This window comes from Nannospalax galili, unplaced genomic scaffold, assembly GCF_000622305.1.
Source record: "Nannospalax galili isolate Female #2095 unplaced genomic scaffold, S.galili_v1.0 scaffold44, whole genome shotgun sequence".
NCBI classification, from domain to species: Eukaryota; Metazoa; Chordata; class Mammalia; order Rodentia; family Spalacidae; genus Nannospalax; species Nannospalax galili.
Window position 1 is genome coordinate 1,973,004 of NW_008355789.1, and position 20,185 is coordinate 1,993,188.

General features: G+C 39.4%; 1 protein-coding gene across 4 annotated transcripts in view; it reads right to left on the reverse strand.

Annotated features, from left to right (window-relative positions):
- The window catches only part of Sbf2 (SET binding factor 2), a 412,775-nt gene that overhangs the window by 32,176 nt on the left and 360,414 nt on the right, over window positions 1-20,185 (reverse strand). For all 4 annotated transcript variants that reach the window (XM_029556331.1, XM_029556330.1, XM_008853457.2 and 1 more), the window contains 2 exons: window positions 12,400-12,584; window positions 4,386-4,562 (listed from right to left, as the gene is read on the reverse strand). In XM_029556331.1, coding sequence (XP_029412191.1) covers window positions 4,386-4,562; window positions 12,400-12,584 — 362 coding nt within the window. The remainder of the gene's footprint in view (window positions 1-4,385; window positions 4,563-12,399; window positions 12,585-20,185) is intronic.

Here is a 20,185-nt window from a genome sequence, read left to right on the forward strand (position 1 = left end):
ACCATTTAATTTAGATGTGTTTATTCTTTGTCCAGTTGACCTGTCTAATGGAGACAGGGGAGTGTTGAAGTCCCCTACTATTACTGAGTTGGGGTTGATCTGTGTCCTAAAGCCCTGTAGTGTTGTTTTTATGAATTTGGGTCCCCCAGAGTTTGGTGCATATATGTTAAAGACTGTAATTTCTTCCTGGTTAACTGTTCCTTTGGTCAGAATGAAGTGACCCTCTTTATCTCTTCTGATTAGTTTTACTTTGAAGTCTATTTTGTCAGATGTTAGAATTGCAACCCCTGCTTGTTTCTTACTGCCATTTGCTTGGAATATTCTTTTCCATCCTTTTACCTTAAGATAGTGCCTGTCCTTGAAGGTGAGATGGGTTTCTTGCAGACAGCAAAGAGATGGATTTTGTTTCTTAATCCATTCACTTAGCCTGTGTCTTTTGACTGGGGAGTTCAGTCCATTGATACTTAAGGTTTTTATTGAAAGATGTGTATTGGCTCCCATCATTTTGATTGCTGTTTGTGTTCTCTAATTTTGTGTTTCCTAGATTTTACATTTATTTTCTTTTGTTGCCCCTGGGGTATAGTTGCTTCTCTGTCTGCTCTCTGTATTGCTTCAAATATTCTTTGAAGGGCTGGTTTTGTGGACATGTATTCTTTCTGTGAATTTATATAGTGGAAGATTTTTATTTCCCCTTTGAATATAATAGACATTTTTTTTTCTGTGCAAAGTCTGGGTTGGCATCTGTGGTCATTTAAATCTGGGAATACTTTGGTCCAGGTTCTTCTGGCTTTCATAGTTTGCACTGAAAAGTCAGTTGCAATCTTAATGGGTTTTCCTTTACATGTGATTTGTTTCTCTTTTGCAGCTTTCAGTATTGTCTCTTTGTTTTGTACGTTTAGTGTTTTTACTGTAATGTGCTGTGGAGAGTTTCTTTTCTGGTCCTGTCTGTTTGGTGTTCTATGTGCTTCTTGTATTTGTATGGGCATGTCTTCAGTCAACACCATTAACCTGAAATCCTTCTTCTTCCTTTATTTTTATGATCTGTAGATTTGGTCTTTTCATGGTGTCCAACATCTCTTGCATAGTCCATTCCTGGGTTTTTTCAAATTTTCCATAATCTTTGCTTGAGTGGTCCAATTCTTCAACTTTATCCTCCAGTGTCAATATTGTGTTTTCCATTTCATTCATTCTAGAGGTGAGGCTTTCCCCTGTTGTTTCAAGTTGGCTTATTGAGTTTTACACTTCCTTCTTCATTTCTGCCTGAGTTTTTTTTCACTGTTTCTATCTCTTTTGTGAAGTCATTCAGAAGTTTATCCCTATTTTCTTTCAGTTCTTTGATTTGTTTGTTTGAGTGTTCTTTAAATTCATTGAATTCCTTGATCATGTTTATGACTGTTATGTGTTCTGAGTTATCTCTAGTGGGTTCTCCTTGTAGAACTCTTCTACAGGACTGGTGGAGTTTGGAGGGCACATAGTATTTTGGCTTTCCATTTTATTATTCTTTCATTGTGATTTTGGCATGTGAATTTTTTTGTTGTTGTTTGTGATTCTGATATGAGAATTAAGTTGAAGTATGCTTCTGTTTGTATTATCCGGGTGCCTAGATCCTTTATTCATTATGTAAAGCTGGTTGGTACAGGGTTCAGGTTCTCTCAGGTTTAATTTGGAGGGAACTGATGGCTTCAGATCAGCTATTCAGGGGTACCCACAGAAGCCCAATTCAGGTTCCAGTCAGGTACACTCAGGCTTCCTTCACCACGTGGAGGCAGGATCTGGGCACTCTCAGGCAGTTCACCCTCTCAGGTTGTCTGCTAGGATCTCAGCCTTAGCCTACCGAAGCCAGATTTGCCCTGGGGCCTTGGGGGGGGGCTCATGAAATCCCAGGTAGGGGGATGGGTACGGCAAAATTAGGGGAAGCTCACCACCATGTGGAGGCAGGATCCAGGGGCTCTCAGGCAGGCCCCTGCTATTCTCAGCCCCTCTGTCAGAGAGAGGCCAAAACTCCGCACTCTCTGGTAGTCTCCAATTTTTCAAAAGTAGAAAAATCTCTAATTCTATGAAGAGACTGAGATTTTTTTTTTTTGGAGACAGGGTCTCTCTGTAGCCCCAGCTGGCCTGGAACTCACTATCTATGTAGACCAGGCTGGCCTCAAATCCACAGAGATCCACCTGTGTTTGCCTGCTGGGATTAAAGGCATGCACCACTACACCCAGCTAAGACTGAGATTCTAATTGACCTTCTGAACAGAGTTATTGGACTTCAGATTTGTTTGTCCATGATACAACCATTTCCATTTTAGATGCTCCACATTTTCTGGCACTAGTGTGATGGTTATGTAACATTAGGGAAATACTATAAAATACTTTGCTGTATAAAAGGATGAATTTATAGTAAGTGAATTATATGTTCAAAAAAGGATGCTCTTGGGGCTGGAGAGATGGCTCAGCAGTTAAGAGCACTGACTGCTCTTGCAGAGGACCTGGGTTCGATTCCCAGCACCCACATGGCGGCTATGAACCATCCTGAACTCCAGTTCCAGGGGAATCTGAAGCCCTCTTCTGACCGCTGTAGCATTGCATGACATGGGTGCACTCACATACATGCAGACAATACACTCATACACATAAAATAAAAATAATAAAATATTTTTAAAAAGATGCTCTTGCCGGGCATGGTGGTGCACGCCTGTAGTCCCAGCACTTGGGAGGCAGAGGCAGAGGCAGGTGGACCTCTGTGAGTTCAAGGCCAGTCTGGTCTTCATAGTGAGTTCCAGGACAGCTGGGGCTACAGGGAGACCTTGCTTCAAAAAAGACAAGACCAAAAAAAAAAAAAAGATGCTCTTATTTGTTTACACTGTGTATTACTCTGGAAGAAAATATACATTTGTGCTCAACTTTTTAAGCCAGGCCAAGTGGTTCAAAATCCATATTGAATAACTAGGGAGCACAAACAGTATGGATTTCAAAAACAAATGTCTAAGATGCTAGGTTTAAAAATATTTGAATATCACACGACATAATTTGCAATGTAAAGCTAACTTTGAACAGAACTGGGCTATTTTAAGTATAGCAGCAAGGTACAGAAAAGTCTGCTCAACTGCCCTTCCTACTGCACAGGCATTGATAAGCCTGAATTCTCTTGGGGTTAGCTTTTGTTTCAACAGTTTACTTTTAAAATGATGTTAATACAAGGGGGTAATAGTATTAGCTACCCTTATCTGTTAATTTCTGAGCCAGGTTCATTTTCCAACAAGGAAAAGAAGAATCTATCAGAAATGCAGATAGGAGTTGGGCAGTGAGGGCAATCTGTGCCTGAAGTTCATAGTTTAGGGACAGAACGAAGTATCAGTTAGCTTCTTTTGTGGATATTCAAGAGCATTCTAAACTACCTTGAGAGTGATGAATATATCCTGATACGTTTGTGACCAACTAGATGTCTTTGTCTATAGTTTAGGTACCCTGACAAAACTCACTGTCCTGAGTAATGATATCATTTTTTGGTGATTTTACCATTTAGTCCAAAGTACCATGGGAAATAATTCTTTTCGCTCAAGAGAACAAGATGCAGGGCTGGAGAATGTAACTCATAGAGTACTGCTTAGTATACACAATGTCCTACATTTGATCTCTAGCACTTGGGAGGAAGAGGAAGGCAGGATGCTTGGAGAGAAACTGTGAAACTAGAAAATAGGAACTAGAACTTCCTGCAGGGTAGGAAGGAATATGAACATAGCATCAGGGCCTGAATACACAGGGGAGGGTTATGTTGTAGAGATGCTGCTCTTTGCCAGGTTGGAGTTAGTGTCTAAAATGTATGCATAAATACCTTTCTTTTTGTGGTTTAGAAGAAATGTGGTTACATGTGTGCTGGAAAACCACTTTCCCCTTAATTTCTCAATAAAATTCAATTAGAAATATCCACAGGGTGACTTAGCTGAATGATGGTACCTAGTTTTTGCAGATCTTTGGTAGGTTTAGACATCTAATGTGTCTCTGGTGGTTGGTGGGGGCGGGGGTGGGTGAATTTAAAATCTAGAGTCACAGAAGAGGCAGAAGTAAATGTGGAATCATGCAGAGGTAATTTTTCATCCTAGATCCTCATTATTTTGACAGCAGACAAGGTACTCTGTAAATACATGTAATTGAGTTTGCTGCACATTAAAAAAAATTTCTGCAAAACTTTGCACTTTCAATTATACAGCGATCAAACCCAAGTGATCCAAGAATCCCCCCTTTTCTCTGCTTACAAGCTGCTGTTTCTTGACGGAGGACACACAACAAAAGAGAATGATATGGAGTGGAGGGAAAGAAAAGGTTTTGGTTCTGTTAGTTCTGTGCATCTACTTGGGGCTTTGAGTTATAGGACAAGTTTTCTCCAACATTACCTGTGGGAACCACTCAGAGTCTCCCAGGGCCTTCAGGAATGTCACGTCTGAGTCCGTAGGGATGGTGCTTGGGATACAAGCCCTCATCAGCTTCTTAAAACTGGCTTTTACTTGTCGGATTTCATGAAATTCAACAGGAACAAACTCACAATTTAAAGCAAACTCTACCTTGAAGCTCTAGGGATAAAGATGCAGAGAATTAGGCAGATAAAGAACAGAGCTTTCAGCTGGGTGTGGTGGCACATGCCTTTAATCCCAGCACTTGGGAGGCAGAGGCAGGTGGATCTTTGTGAGTTCTAGGCCAGTTGGGGCTATAGGGAGACCCTCTCTCAAAAAGACCAAAAAAAAAAAAACAAAACAAAACAAAACAAAAAACCCAGAGCTTTCAACAGGGCAATGCCTAAGAATAAACAGTCAGCCGCAAAGGCTGCAATGGATTAACAAGTCAGTCCTGTGTGGTTCCTGTCAGGAGTGCAGGAAGCTCAAGTGGTTGCCTCACAAGGCAAGTCTAGTCCTTTCTAGAAGGAGATCACTTAGCTGAGGAATGTTGTCGTTCTGAGAACTTAAAAGGTACTGGTAGGCTGAACTAGATGCAGCATACACACAATACAGGTCATTTCTAATGCCATGAACCTACAGGTGGAGAATCAATGGCACACAGACAGCACAGTTAATCCAACAGTGTAAAAGTCCCCTCATTAATTGAAAAGTAGTATACACTGATGGGGTTCTGTAAATATAAACATATTTGTTTCTTTTCCTTTCTTTTCTTTTTGGCTTTTTTTGAGACAGGGTCTCTCTGTAGCCCTAGCTGGCCTGGAACTCACTATGTAGACCAGGCTCCTTGATCTCACAGAGATCCACCTGCCTCTACCTGGAATTAAAGGTGTATGCCTCCATGCCTGGCTCTATTTGTTTCTTATTTTGCAAATTAAACATATTCATTATAAAAATACAAAAAAGAAACTTTGAGAAAGAAAACATGACCTCATTATGTTTATTTTTAAGTCACTAAAATTTACCTAAAGTAATGCGAGTCTTCTAGACTCCTTGCTTTGTGACTTTCTCACTTAGGATGAAGCATGTGTCACTCCTAGTTTATCTGAGTACCCTTCCACTCAAGTCTTTTAATTTACTTGGAATGTATTTTGAGGTATGAACTATTGCATTTTTAATGTTTTTTAAAGAAAGAATTTCATGTATCCCAGGCTGGCCTCAAACTAGCTATGTAGCTATGGATGATCTTGAACCTCTGATCTTCTCGCCTCTACCTATTAAGTGCTGGGATTATAGGTGTGTGTGCTACCATGGCCAGTTTACATGGTAGGGGGATCAAACCCAGGGCTTCATGCATACTTCCAAGCACTGTTATAAAATGAGGTTTATTCTTAGCTCTACAATTTAAAGAATGCTACTGGCCTAGGAATGTATTTTAGATAATCTGGTTGCCTTGTTCTGAAGATTTAAAAGTCCTCTAACTTCTCATGCCAAAGAGTGAATGGATTTTCTCAGTTTCTCATTCATTCTCTTCATCTGCTTTTTCTTTTTTTTTGTCTTTTTTGAGATAGGTCTCCCTGTAGACACAGTTGTCCTGTAACTTGCTATGGACAACAAGCTGGCCTTATTTTTTTTTTTTAATTTTTAAAAAATTTTTATTTATTTTTATTTTATGTGTATGTGTGTATTGCCTGCATATAGGTAAATGTACCTGTGTCATGCAGTGCCCTCGAGCCATGTGGGTGCTGGGATTCAAACCCGGGTCTTCTGCAAGAACAGCCAGTGTTCTTAATTGCTGAGCCATCTCTCCAGCCCTGAACAGGCTGGCCTTGATCTCATAGAGATGAGCCTGCCTCAGCCTCCCAAGTTCTGAGATTAAAAGCATGCACCACCACGCCTGGCGGATCATATGCTTTTCAAAGGATAAAGTTGTATTCTGGAGATTAGCTGCACGACAATGTGAATGTATTTAATATTAAATTATGTACTTGAAGTGGTTAGGATGGTAAATTTTGTTATTTTTACAACTGAAAAACAAACAAAACTACCACAAGGACATAAACATTTGGTCCCTTTAATGTTTAATATTGATTATTTTAGTTGTAAAAGTCCTATTAAAAATTTAAAAGAAAGGATTCTGGATCCCCTTCCCATGAGGGGGTCTATCTGTTTGCCTTGCTGTATATGTAAGTATGTGTGCTTCTGCTTTCAATAAGACTTGGCTGAGTGCTGCAAAGTTTTTTTGTTTTTTTTTTTTATTAAAGAAGGGCTTCAGGAATGGCTCAGTTGGTAAAGTGCTTGCCTTGCAAGCATGAGGGCCTGAGTTTGATTCACAGAACCCATGTAAAAATGCTGGGTGTGATGGCATGTGCTTGAAATCTCAGCACCTGGAAGGTAGAGTCAGGTGCATCTCTGGAGCTCACTGGCCAGCCAGTCTTGCCTAATTGGTGAACTCCAGACCATTGTGAGGCCCTGTCTCAAAGGAGGTGGACAGCATCCTGAAGAGTACACCTGAGGCTGACATCTTCTGGCCTCCAAAGGCACATATACCTGCAGATACATTTGTGGTTCACTTACCTACATGCAGGCAATACATGCATACACATAAAATAAAAAAATAAAAATTAAAAAAATAATCTTAAGTTTGTTTGAGATCCAGTCTTACTATGTCGTTCACGCTGGCTTTGAACTCAAGATGCTCATACTTCAGCCTCCCAAGTGTAGAATTATAGCCATGTGCCACCACACTGGTTCCTTATACATGTAGGCAAATACTCTAACGCTGAGCTACATCCCAATTTAAAAATGGCATTTCTAATATGCATTATAAAAAAAAGTTTCTGGGGCTGGAGATATTGTTCAGCAGTTAAAAGTACTGGATGCTCTTGCAGAGGACCTGGGTTCAAATCCCAGCACCTACATGGTTGCTAACAACTGTCTGTAACTCCAGTTCCAGGGAATCCCAAGGCCTTCGTCTGACTTCCACAGGCACTGCCCAACACAGGTTCACTTACAAACATGCAGGCATAACATAACACTCATACACATAAAATAAAAATAAATAAAATTAAAAATAAAAGGTTTTTTGTACTAATAATTTCATTTTTAGCCAGGCATGGTGGACCATGCTTGTAATGCCAGCACTTAAGAATCTGATGTAGAAGGATCCTGAGGCCAGCCTGAGCTACCTATCCTGTAGCAAGACCCTGTCTAAAAAAATTAAAATTCAATTAAAATTTCATTTTTAATTATGTGTACATATATATGTGTGTCTGTGTGCACATGAGCATACTGAGATCACAAGAGGGTGTCAGATGCCCTGGAACTGTAGTTACAGGTAGCTGTCCACCATGTGACATGGGTGCTAGGAATTAAAATTGGGTACAGCCCCCAAACGAATTTTTACAAAGCTATTCTGGGGCTGGAGAGATGGGTCAGTGGTTAAGAGTACTGGCTGCTCTTGTAGAGGACCAGGGTTTGATTCCTAGCACCCACACGGTGGCTAACAGCTGTCCATAATGCTAATTCCAGGGGATTCAATGCCCTCTTCTGACCTCCATAGGCATTGCACAACATGGTTCACTTACATACACACAGGCAAAACACTCATTCATATATATTAAAAAACAAAACTATTCTGATGAAATTTAAAATATAGGGGAAAATTCTACTAAATTTTATCTCAATAAAAAGTATTGAGGGCCTGGAGACATGGATCAGTGCTTAAGAGTGCTTCCTGCTTTTGCACAGGACTGGAGGTTGGTTCCCAGCACCCATGTCACGTGGCTCACAACCACCTGTACTTCAGCTCCAGAGGATCTGATGCCCTCTTCTGGTCTTCACAGGTAACTGCATGTGCACGCATGCATGCATGGGGACATGGGAACACACACATACATATACACACACACACACACACAATCTTTTAAACAAATCTTTTTAAAAAGGTAACAAAATACCTCCTAAATTTTCATAAATGTAATTATAATTTTATATATAGAAAAAAAAGAAACCTAAATACCCAACCATATTAGATGCTAAAGAGTGACTGAAGTGATTATGAAAACTATTATACAACATGGAAACATGATGTCAGTTAGGGCTTCAGATCAGGAGCCTACACTAGTTCACTTCTATTAGAAAAAAAATAGTAGAGAAAAGATAGTTTCAAGAAAAACAGATTGTTTATTATTTCCTAACTATCTGTGAGTTAGGAATGCCAGCCTAAACCGGGAGATATTGAGCAGTGTTGAGATGTGCCATTGGGTTATAAGAAATTTGTTACTGCTAATAATTATGAATTTTAAAAGATAAAGGCATTTATAAGGTTATTTTTGGAATAAGTAACCGTCACTGGCTTTCCTTTTCGCTTCCTTTGCTGGAAGACAAAGGTATGCAGTTGAATCTGGACAGTATAGTGATAGCTAGAATGTGGAACACTTCAGACAGATAAGAGCAGTATGACACACACACACACACACACACACACACACAGGTAATGAAAATTAATATGCAATGTGTAAAAATCCTAACAGCCTTATGTGTGGTAGAATTATGTTTTAAAAAATATTTCATTTTTATTTTATGTGTATGAGTGTATTGCCTGCGTGTATGTAAGTGCACCCATGTCATGCAACGCCCAAAGAGGTCAGAAGAGGGCATTGGATTCCCTGGAACAGGAGCTACAGATGGTCAGTTACCAAGTGGGTGCTGGAAATTGAACCTGGGTCCTCTGCAAGAGCAGCCAGTGTTCTTTACCACTGAGCCATCTCTCCAGACCCAGAATTATGTTTTTTAAATATAAGACTTATTGATAAAAGACACACAGGAAGGAAGAAAAAGGGAAGGAGGAAGGGAGGGGAGCAAGAAAGAATAGGTCCTAAGTAGTCTGCCTTTCTCATTCAAATATACATGCTCCCATAGATGCTCTGAGATCCCATGCAGAAAGAGAACAGCAGAGGTGAGCATTCAGGGAGTCAAACATTAGAAAGTGACTCAGGTCATGTAAATGTGCAAAAGAATGGAAGGCCCAAGTTCTGGAAAGGACACTGGTGTCAAGAAAGTTGTGCAGGCTACCCTGGATTGCTGTTCATAAGGGTTCTGTTTTTCTAGATATACAATTAGCTGCTTTATCAGAAGACATGCATGCAGATTTAAAGAACAGCATTACCTAGAGGTTTTTTACCTTCCACCGTACAGAGGTTAGTGACTGGTGATTACAACTATCTAGGTAGTAGGAAAAGTTAGCCCTCCAGCCTGTTACAGCAGAGATGACTCAGTTACTGGCATCTCAAGGGCAGAGCATCCGGGCTCCTGCTGAGAGCAGCTTGCACATAGCCTCTACTCTGTGGTTCAGCCAAAGGTCTGTCTAGATTGCTCAGGGCTGAACTTTCAGATTTCTGAATTAACAAATGCTTCAATTTCCTGACAGAAATAACATTTTTTTTTTTTAGATTAAAAAATGTACTTATGGGGGCTGGACAGATAGGTCAATGGTTAAGAACACTGGCTGTTCTTGCAGAGACCCGGGTTCGAATCCCAGTACCCACATGGCAGCTAACTGTCCATAACTCCAGTTCCAGGGAATCTGACAGCCTCTTCTGACCTCCATGGGCATTACACGACACAGGTGCACTTACTTACACGTAGGCAATACATGAATACACATTAAAAACAAATTTTTTAAAATGCACTTATAGCCGGGTGTGGTGGCTCACGTCTTTAATCCCAGCACTTGGGAGGCAAGAGGCACGTGGATCTCTGTGAGTTCAAGGCCAGCCTGGTCTACAAAGTGAGTTCCAGGACAGCTGGGGCTACAGGGAGACCCTGTCTCAAAAAGGCCAAAAAAAGAAAAAAAAAGCACTTATTCATCTTATGTGTGTGTATATGAGTGCGGAGGTCGGGAGTAGGAGCCATGTGGGTTCTGGGTAGCAATCTTAGGTCATCTGACTTAATGGCAAGTCCCTTTACCCACTGAGCCAATTCACTGGCACAGTTGTTTTTTAATGTACGATGTGGAAAACATTGAACTTAAGAAATTACTGTTCTTTATGAGACAGGGTCTCCCTGCGGCACCAGCTGGCCTGGAACTCATTATGTAGACCAGGCTGGCCTTGAACTCACAGAGATCCGCCTGCCTCTGCCTCCCAAGTGCTGGGACTACAGACGTGCGCTACCACGCCTGGCTTTTTGATATCTTTTTTTTTTGTGTGTAAAAACGATTTATGAGATCTTTTTTTAAAATTAATTTTTATTTTATGTGTATGCGTGTATTGCCTGCATGTAGATAAGAGCAGCTGTGTCATGCAATGCCTGCAGAGGACAGAAGAGGCTGTTGGATCCCCTGGAACTGGAGTTACAGACAGTTGTTAGCTGCCATGTGGGGGCTGAGATTCGAGCCCAGGTCTTCTGCAAGAACAACCAGTGCTCTTAACTGCTGAGCCATCTCTCCAGCCCCCCAATTTATGAGATCTTATACAATGACGTTCTTTAGCATAATAATAGTCTAAAATTAATTAGCATCTGATATTTTGAATTATCCGATCCATCTCATAACATGTTTTGAAAAGTATTAGAGAACCTGGCTTCATCCTTCCCTGGTCACCATATGCAGTATCGTAATCCAATTCTTTTTCATCTTTTCTCTACTTTCTGTAGCCTTCTGTATTAGTTTACAAGAATAAAACCCAATTATTTTTATACAGCACAGATCCCTGTGGAAACTGAATGAAGACAGTGGAAATACAGTCTAAATAAGCTGTATCTATATTTATACTTCCTAATATCCCTAATACTTATGTTGATTTTCAGAAGTTTAAATAAATACTTATCTTCATGGGTAATGTAATACACACACATCCAGCCATCCATAAATATATATACATAGATACATATGCATATATATGTATGCATAAATATGAACAGCTCATTTAAAAAACAAAAATTTTTTTTGTGTGTGCACGTTAATGTGTGGGGAGTATGCATGCAAGTATGTTTGGGTGTGTGTGGAGGTCAGAGGTTCCACCTCCCCCTTTTCTATTTTCCATGTGTGTATGGTGTATGCATGTTTTTGTGTGTGGGTGTGCATGCATGTGTACGTAGAGTATGCATGTGGAGGCCCCAGGTTGATGTTAGGACTCATTCTCAACTGCTCTTTCACCTTATTTGTCCAGGCAGGGTCTCTCAGTCAAACCCAGAGATGCCTGATATGGCTAGTCTTGCAAGCCAGTTTGCTCTAGGGATCCTGCCTTGCCAAAGGCTGGAATTACAGGCAGGTCACCCACCTGACATATAAGTAGATTTCTGGGGATCCAAGGTCCTCATGCTTGCATGGTAAGTGTTTTAACTGCTGGAGCCATCTCTCCATCCCATATACCTGTTTGTTCAGAGTCTCACTGGAATCTGAGGCTCACTGTTTAAGTTGGGCTCGCTGGCCAGTGAGTGCCAGGGATTCCGTCTTGCCTCCCCAGTACTGTAATAACAAGTGTGCACCTCCACAACCAGTTTTTCATGTGGGTCCTGGGCACTAAACTCAAGTCCTCATGCTTGTGTGGCCAAGTACTTTACTGAGTTATCTTTTTAGCCTCTTTTTTGTTTTCTTGAGACAAGGTTCTCATAGCTGAAGCTGGCCTTGAATTCCTGATCCTCTGTTCTCTTCCTTCTGAGTACTAAAATCCAGGCATGTACCACCATGCCTGGTTTTGAGCTAAATACAAATTTTTTTTTTTTTTTGGTCTTTTTGAGACAGGGTCTCTCTGTAGCCCCAGCTATCCTGAAACTCACTATGTAGACCAGGCTGGCCTTGAACTCACAGAGATCTGCCTGCCTCTGCCTCCCAGTGCTGGGATTAAAGGCGTGTGCCACCACACCTGGCAATATAAATATTTTTTGAGATTATTAAGTCTAGGTTAAGAATCATGCTATAAAAAACTTCTGGTAAAGTTAGTTTGTGGCAGGTTTTATAAGTTGCCTTTGTGTTTCCACATATTTTCTAAGTGACAGAAAAAAAAAATCTTACCCTTAGCTGTGACTTTTCACCAAATATATAAAGGGCCGCTTGTCTTTTCAAGAGCTGGTTTTGTAGATAAGCGCTGTTACTGAAGGAGGTTGAGTGATCCTTGCCTGCCAGCCGTGCACCAACATCAATGAAGGATGTTGGAGAGCTGATCAAGCGAGTGCTGGAACGAAGACTTGCCCATACGCCTTTACAAAAGCCAAAAAAATAGAGTGAGATAATGTGGGAATGCCATTGAATAAAATGAATGCTCTAGAGCTAGTTTTAGGGGTAATAGCAGTTAATCAATCTAAGTCATGGGTCATACTGATCATTTGCCATTTATTTTTTGCAATATAAACATTGAATATAGTATTTTAAAATCACACAGATTCAGAAGAATTTAAGAAATCATTTAGGTTCCATTTCATAATGCTGTCATAAATTCATTATTCAAAAGTAAATACAAGATCCTAAGTAGAAATAGTGTGCTGACACTGGAAACACTGTGGGCAGGAGAACAGGAAGCCCAGGAAGGAGAAGAGAGTGACTCAGTCTCTTAGAGTTTCACCCAGAGGGAATGAATGTACTTCTGCTCAGTCACTTCAACAAGAAATCTAGACTATAAGATAAACTAGAAACTTACTAATCTACTAAAACCAGAGGCTGGATATAGAACTTATATTTGTATTACAAGTTAGATCAAAATAATGTAATTTTTAATTTTAATTTTAATTTTTTTGAGACATGGTTTCACTATGTAGCACTGGCTGGCTGAGAACTCACTATGTAGACCAGGCTGGCCTTGATGTCACAGAGATCCACCCACCTCTGCTTCCCAGGTGCTAGGATTAAAAGCATGTGCCCACCACATCCAGGAAAATTATGTAATTTTAAACAAGTAAAAATTGTATTACAGTTTTTCCAGTATCCATAAGTAGTGAGAAATTATAAATTTAGTAATGTGCATTTCATTTAATTTTAGGAGTATTTAAAATGTATAGTCAGAAGCAGACATCTTTCAAGAAGAGAAAGTCCATGCTAAACAGAAGAGGTTTATCACGTAAGCTGACTTAATTTATATTAATTAGAAACATCAAAAGTTTCTGTGCATGAGATGATTCAATGTTTAACAGGCACACACTCATTCTCAAATCTGACTGGCACTGTGGCACCTTCAAAGCAGCAAAGCCTCTCATACAGGCCTGGTGAACATGGAGTTCAGCTCCATGATGAGAGAACAGGGTGGAGGACCACTCTGGAGTTGTTTCTTTTTGTGTACATCTGGAAAGGCTGTTTCAGAAGCTTTAATCTTTTTCTAGTGATACATCAAGTCAGGTTTTTAAATGACTAGATGTCTCCACTGTATTGTTATATCACCTTCTCTCTATCAGCATTTATGGAGCTAATAGACCAGTTTTCAAGAAAGGGTATGGTAGGTGATTTCTGCTTAACATGAAGGTACTGTTCTATGTAATCTATATGCTTTCCATAGACATTATGGAAAATGTTTTTAAATGGAATCATAGGAAAGTCACAATGTAGATGAGAATAAAGGATATAATTTGACAAACATGAAAAATCACTTGTAACATTTACTTTCACATGAAGATGGTTTAAAAGGTGACACATTGGGACAATAATACAGTACCTTGATTACAGACTGTTTCCTTAGCTGGAGATTTGGGATTTGACTGAGTGAAACATTTATCTCTGTACCCATGCACTGGGAGGTAAGGTTAGAGACAAGAGAAATGAAATGTATATAGCAGTAAACATCAGAGCAAATGAGTAAGAGAAGAATGTTTAGTTTTTAAGATTAAGTTAACATAGGAAGAAAATGTAAATACAAGGGGCTTTAATTAACAAACAGAAAGCTTCACAATCACAAAAAAGATGACTTGAATGCCTATTAAATGAATTTTCAGCAGCTGTTTATAAATACTATAAGCACAATGAAATGAACAACACAGCAGCGGGTGCCACCAAAAAAATTATGCCAAATGGAATAAGCTTTTGAAGACTGTCAGTCAGAAATAAGCTTATATAATAAAAATTAAGGAATTTGAGGTATGTATGTCCATGTCAGGCGTATGCTGATCCTTATAATGAAGGAGACTGGTAAACACTGTGTTGTCCAACACATTTCTTTGAGTAAGGAAACAATGAAGCATCAGCAACCATTTGGAATAACTAAGGGCATGTTTCTGCAGTAAAGCATTAAGCATTGCCACACTGCCTTCCTTCTCTTCTCTGCATTTACAAATTATATTCCTTTTTAAAAAATAAAGTTGTAAGCAGCAAACACGATCCTGTGACAACACCTAATACCACCAATATGATAGCTTGTGATGGCTGAAGTACAGGACTTCTCTTAAAGTTCTTATCTGAATCAAAATGATGGGCAGGACTAGAGACAATATTTTGTAATTTGAGTAATAGTTTTTTTCCCCCAATAGACAGATAGTGTTTTGTGACTATGGCAAACTTAACTTGGTAATAAAAACAGTGAATAGTTAAATAATTTTCTGAGCAAAGGAACTCTTCAAATCATTTGAGGGAAATAATTATGATTTCAGAATCAAAACTTCAATAGCAGTATTAGCTTTATGATGCAAAATTGCATAAAACATGGATTCAAAATATGGTCAAAGAAAAAACATTAGACTTTTTTTCATTTCTATCTCATTCTTTGGAAGCAAAAAATGATGGGTACATATGGCTTTAACAGCCAAAGGATGCCAGAGAGCAGGAGCTATGTAAGTTCTGGCTGAAAGACAGAATAAGGACCAAGGAGGGCACAACAAAGGTACACTACTTCCTGTGTGGCCAGCTGCTTTCATTCTGCCAAATTTTTGAGCTTTTCAATTGGAATGCAGGACACTAAGATGACTCCAGTGAAGCCTGAGTGGTTGAGCGATCCCCTGACTCATCAGTCCTCTGTGCACTAGTCTCCCTGCTTTACTTGGCAAATTTCTACTTTTTCCTTAAGCAGGTATAATGTCAGCTCCTCTGACAGACATTCCTAACTAGTCCAGAGAGTAGGGAGCTCTATTTAAAATCTGTTCACACTGCTTTTGTGATTTTTTTTTGCATATTCTTTATAGGATTGTGTTGCAAAAGTAGTGACCTAATCATGATTGTTCTTATATCCATGCTCACAGCCAGATTTGTAGACACTGCTATGTTGATTAATGTCTTTTGTAAATGAATGCACTATGAGCTCTTGTATATTTTTAACTTGATTATTTGCACTAAAAAAGTGAATATAGTATTAAACAAGAGACATTAAACACATTCCAAAATAGAAGGTCATTAGTGAAAAACTGCCTAGTGTGTATCACGTAGCAGAAAATCAGCAATGATAAAACTGTCATTACTAGCTGGGTGTGGTGGTGCATGCCTTTAATCCCAGCACTCGGGAGGCAGAGGCAGGCGGATCTCTGTGAGTTCAAGGCCAACCTGGTCTACACAGTGAGTTCCAGGACAGCTGGGGCTACAGGGAGACCCTGTCTCAAAAAGACCAAACAAAACAAAACAAAACAAAAAACTGTCATTACTGTTATGGGGCCAGGGGGGCTTTGAGAACTGGAGTCTCATCTGGAAGTCATTACCTACTGCATCAGTGCTGCTACGAATGACTTCGATTTCCCAAGTGAGTTCTAGACACCCAGAGTACTTAACACCAGCAGAAGGTCTACAGTGAATTTTTCCAAACTGCAGGATTCCCTCAGTGGCTGGTGAATCATTTCAATACGTTAAATTAGTATGTCTTTAAAAACAGATTATAGGCTACAATAAAAAAATACTATGTGTGCTGCACTTGGTATACTATTTTTGTTATTTTTTCAGAATATTTTGTATTGTGGCTTAGATAATAATCTGAATTGTGATATAAAATGAATGTTTATATACATGAAAATATAAAATGTATTTCTTGTTATGATCAGAAAAGTCTGAAAGTTACTGGCCTAGATTTAAAGCAGATGCCTCTACATTCTAGCCTTGAGATAGTGAGGTTCAATGCACTCTAAAAGCAAATGTAAATCTTCTTCCTTTAAAAATATTTTCTGAATCATTTTAATTTTTTGTGTATGAGTGTTTTGCTTGCATGTATATAAGTATACCATGTGCATGAAATGCCTGTGGGGGTCCAAGAGGGTGTCAGATCCCCTGGAAATGGAGTTACTGACAACTGTTAGCAGTCTTGTGGGTGCTGGGAATTGACCTGGGTCTTCTGCAAGAGCAGCTGGTGCTCTTAACTGCTAAGACAGCTCTTTAGACCCAATTTTCTTCCTTTTAAAGCAATTATTAGGCACTAGCTCAATGATTTATTGAACTCTTGAGAGCCAATTACTAAGCATTTCACAAATATTATTTCATTTATTCTTTATACCTACCATAAGTACTATTTAATAGTCTCAATTTTAAAGATAAGGACACTGAAAAATAAAGTTCGTTAATTTACTTATGTCACAAACTGAGCAGTGAAACTGCAGTTTTAATTTGAATGTATCTGAAATACACTTCTTTTGGAGACAGGGTTTTAAACCATATACCCTGAACCTGTCCAGAACAGATTGGCTAAGAGGACCGTGTCAGTGAAGAAATGATACAGGTCATTCATGTCATGGGACACATATTACAGTCTAGCAGGAGTGTTATCTAAGAAACAGTACTGTTCCCTCTACTTTGTTTGTACCAATCTGAGAAGAGCTACTTAGGTTGTATCTGGAGGTTCTGTACCTTACCTTCAATGTGGTTCAATGCATGAGACACAAGAAACAGTATAACACTAATTATATTGCTATTTGCTGTGTAAACTTGGCAATGTAACAATCTTACATAGTGTCTTAAGTATCTATCCTGGAGGTAGCTACTCAAGGATAAAATTGAAATGAAAAACAATTGTTATTCATATTTTTATTTTTTGTTAAGTGGTTTTGTTTAAATATTTTATTATTTTTATTTTATGCGTATGAGCATACTGTCTACATGTATGTAAGTGCACCCAAGTCACGCAATGTCCCTGGGGTCAGAAGAGAGTGTCGGATTCCACTAGAATTGGAGTTACAGATGGTTGTTGGCTGCCATGTGGGTACTGGGAATTGAACCCGGGTCCTCTACAAGAGTAGTCAGTGCTCTTAACTGCTGAGTCATCTCTCCAGCCCCTTAAGTGTTTTTTGTATAAAAAAGGATATATCCCCTTCCTTATGAGCTCATCAACCTGCATGATGAATGCAAAATGATCTCAAAAAAGATGATGGTTAATTTCAACTCGTGCTCATCAGAACAGGAAAGGCATACAATGGAAATAACGTAAGAAGTGAACCAAAATTTAAGACTGTATGTCAAGGAAAAGATTATGAAACAAGAGAATGAAAGATTAAGAAGAAAAATTAAGAAACAGGAGACTTCATATGGAGTAAAGGAGGAACTTCTCAAGCTGTGCACAGATCTCTAGAAGAATGAAGACACCTGGACCTTTAATTGGGACCAAGAGATGAAGTTGTAGGGTGTGGAAGTGTCTGTACTTAGTCTTACTTTGTGTGTCTGCCAGCCATGGTAATGTAAATAGGGAATCTTTGGAGACTTTCCAAACTTACCTGCCCTAGTCCTTTGCTGTTACTGTGTGAGGAGGAAATATACGTAAGAGAGACACATAAAGCAGCTCTAAGACTCAAAGAGCATGTTGAAGTAAACTTCAATATCTCTTATTTGTGTTTTTAAAATAAATATTTTATTTACTTAAAAATTTTTTTTATTGTGTATGAGTGTAATGCCTGCATGTGTGTAAGTGCACCTGTATCCTACAATGCCCACTGAGGTCAGAAGACAGTGTTGGACCCTCCTGGAACTGGAGTTATGGAGGTTGTTAGCTGCCATGTGGATACTGGGAATCGAACCCAGGTCCTCTGCAAGAGCAGCCAGTGCTCTTAACTGCTGAACTGTCTCTCCAGACCACCTCCCTTCTTAGTGACAGGATCTCCCTAGTCCCAGCCCACCTGGAACTCATTATATAGACCAAGCTGGCTTCGATCTCACAGAGAGTCGCCTGCCTCTGCTTCCACGCCTGGTGGTGTAGTCCATCTATCTATCTATCTATCTATCTATCTATCTATCTATCTATCTATCTGTCTGTCTGTCTGTCTGTCTGTCTGTCTGTCTGTCTGTCTAATCTATCTAATCTCTCTCTCATCTATTTATCTTTATTTATTATTAATTAATTTATTTTGGTCTTTTTGAGACAGGGTCTCCCTGTAGCTCCAGCTGCCTGGAACTCACTCTGTAGACCAGGCTGGCCTTGAACTCACAGAGGATCTGCCTGCATGCTGGGATTAAAGGCATGCGCCATCATGCCTTTAATGACACTGGAAGACTGGGAGGCTTTGGGAGTAAAGACAGAAAGGAAAAGAATGAGGTTGCATTTCTTTGTCCCACTTCAGATGCAACTGGCTAGGTGCAAAAAAGCTGCAGTAAGTATGCATACTAAGTCCACAGTACTTCATGACACGAAGTATTTGGGCACGGGTACCTTTATATATAAATGAAATGGGCCACAAACCAAAATGATAAATTTTTAACTGAAAATTTATCTTATAAAAATGTGGGAGCCGGGCGTGGTGGCGCACGTCTTTAATCTCAGCACTCAGGAGGATCCTCTGTGAGTTCGAGGCCAGCCTGGTCTACAGAGTGAGTTCCAGGCAGCTGGGACTAAAGGGAGACCCTGTCTCAATACAGATTGAGCATCTCTATTTTAAGAACCTGAAATCCAAAATGCTGAAAAATCTGAAACTTTTCAATGCTGACATGATGTACTAAAAAGTTTCAGATTTTGAATGAAGGACCTGTCAAAGTCAATTTAAATATTCCAAAATCTAAAAACCTCTAAAATGTGACAGACATCTGGTTCCTGGGATTTGGGGTCAAAGACACACAACCCATATAAACTTTTGGATAGTAAATAAAGCAATAAGAAGGGCTATGGCTATAATTAAAGGGTGAAGTGCTTTTCTACCATGTAGGGGTCCTAGCTTCAATACCCAGTACCATATACACAAAAAGGACAAATTGCAACCTTGAATAAAAATCTGACAAGCGTTCTTGACAATAGAATACCAGGGGTCTTAGGAGAAAAATCACTATACTTTCACTTCAAATCTGTTGAGAAAGAAATGAGAATGAAGTTTGTATCTTAAATTCTAAAAACTCAGGAAAAAAAAAGCTATTTATGACTGTTACGAGTTGCACTGTGTCCTCCCAAATTCCAGTGTTGAAATTCTAACCCATAGTATCTCAGAAGGGATTATATTTGAAAATAGCATTATGATAGATATAATCAGTCAAGATGAAGTCACACTGGAATAGAGTAGGTCCCCAATAAAACATGACTGCTATCCTTATAAAAGGAGAAATTTGAAGATAGACACAAGAGGAGAGTGCCATGCAAAACAAAGACAGAGATCCAGGCAATGAATGTCAAAGATTTTCAGACCACCTTCAGCAGGTAGGAGATAGTCAGCAAACAGAATCTCCCTCACAGCCCTCAGAACCACCTGCTGATAACCTTGATCCTGGACTTCCGGCTGCTCTAAAACTGTGTGACTAATTTTATTTAAACCACCCAATTTGTGGTACTTTGTTATGGTAGCCTTAAGAAATTAAACATACCAATTTCATGGCCTGACAAATTAATTAAAAAGATGACTCAAGAAAGTTGATAGCTCTTAGCAAATACTGAAATTTCAGAAAACTTAGCCAAGACAGAGTAAAATATATCCTATGACTACCAGGAAATATGTATGATTTT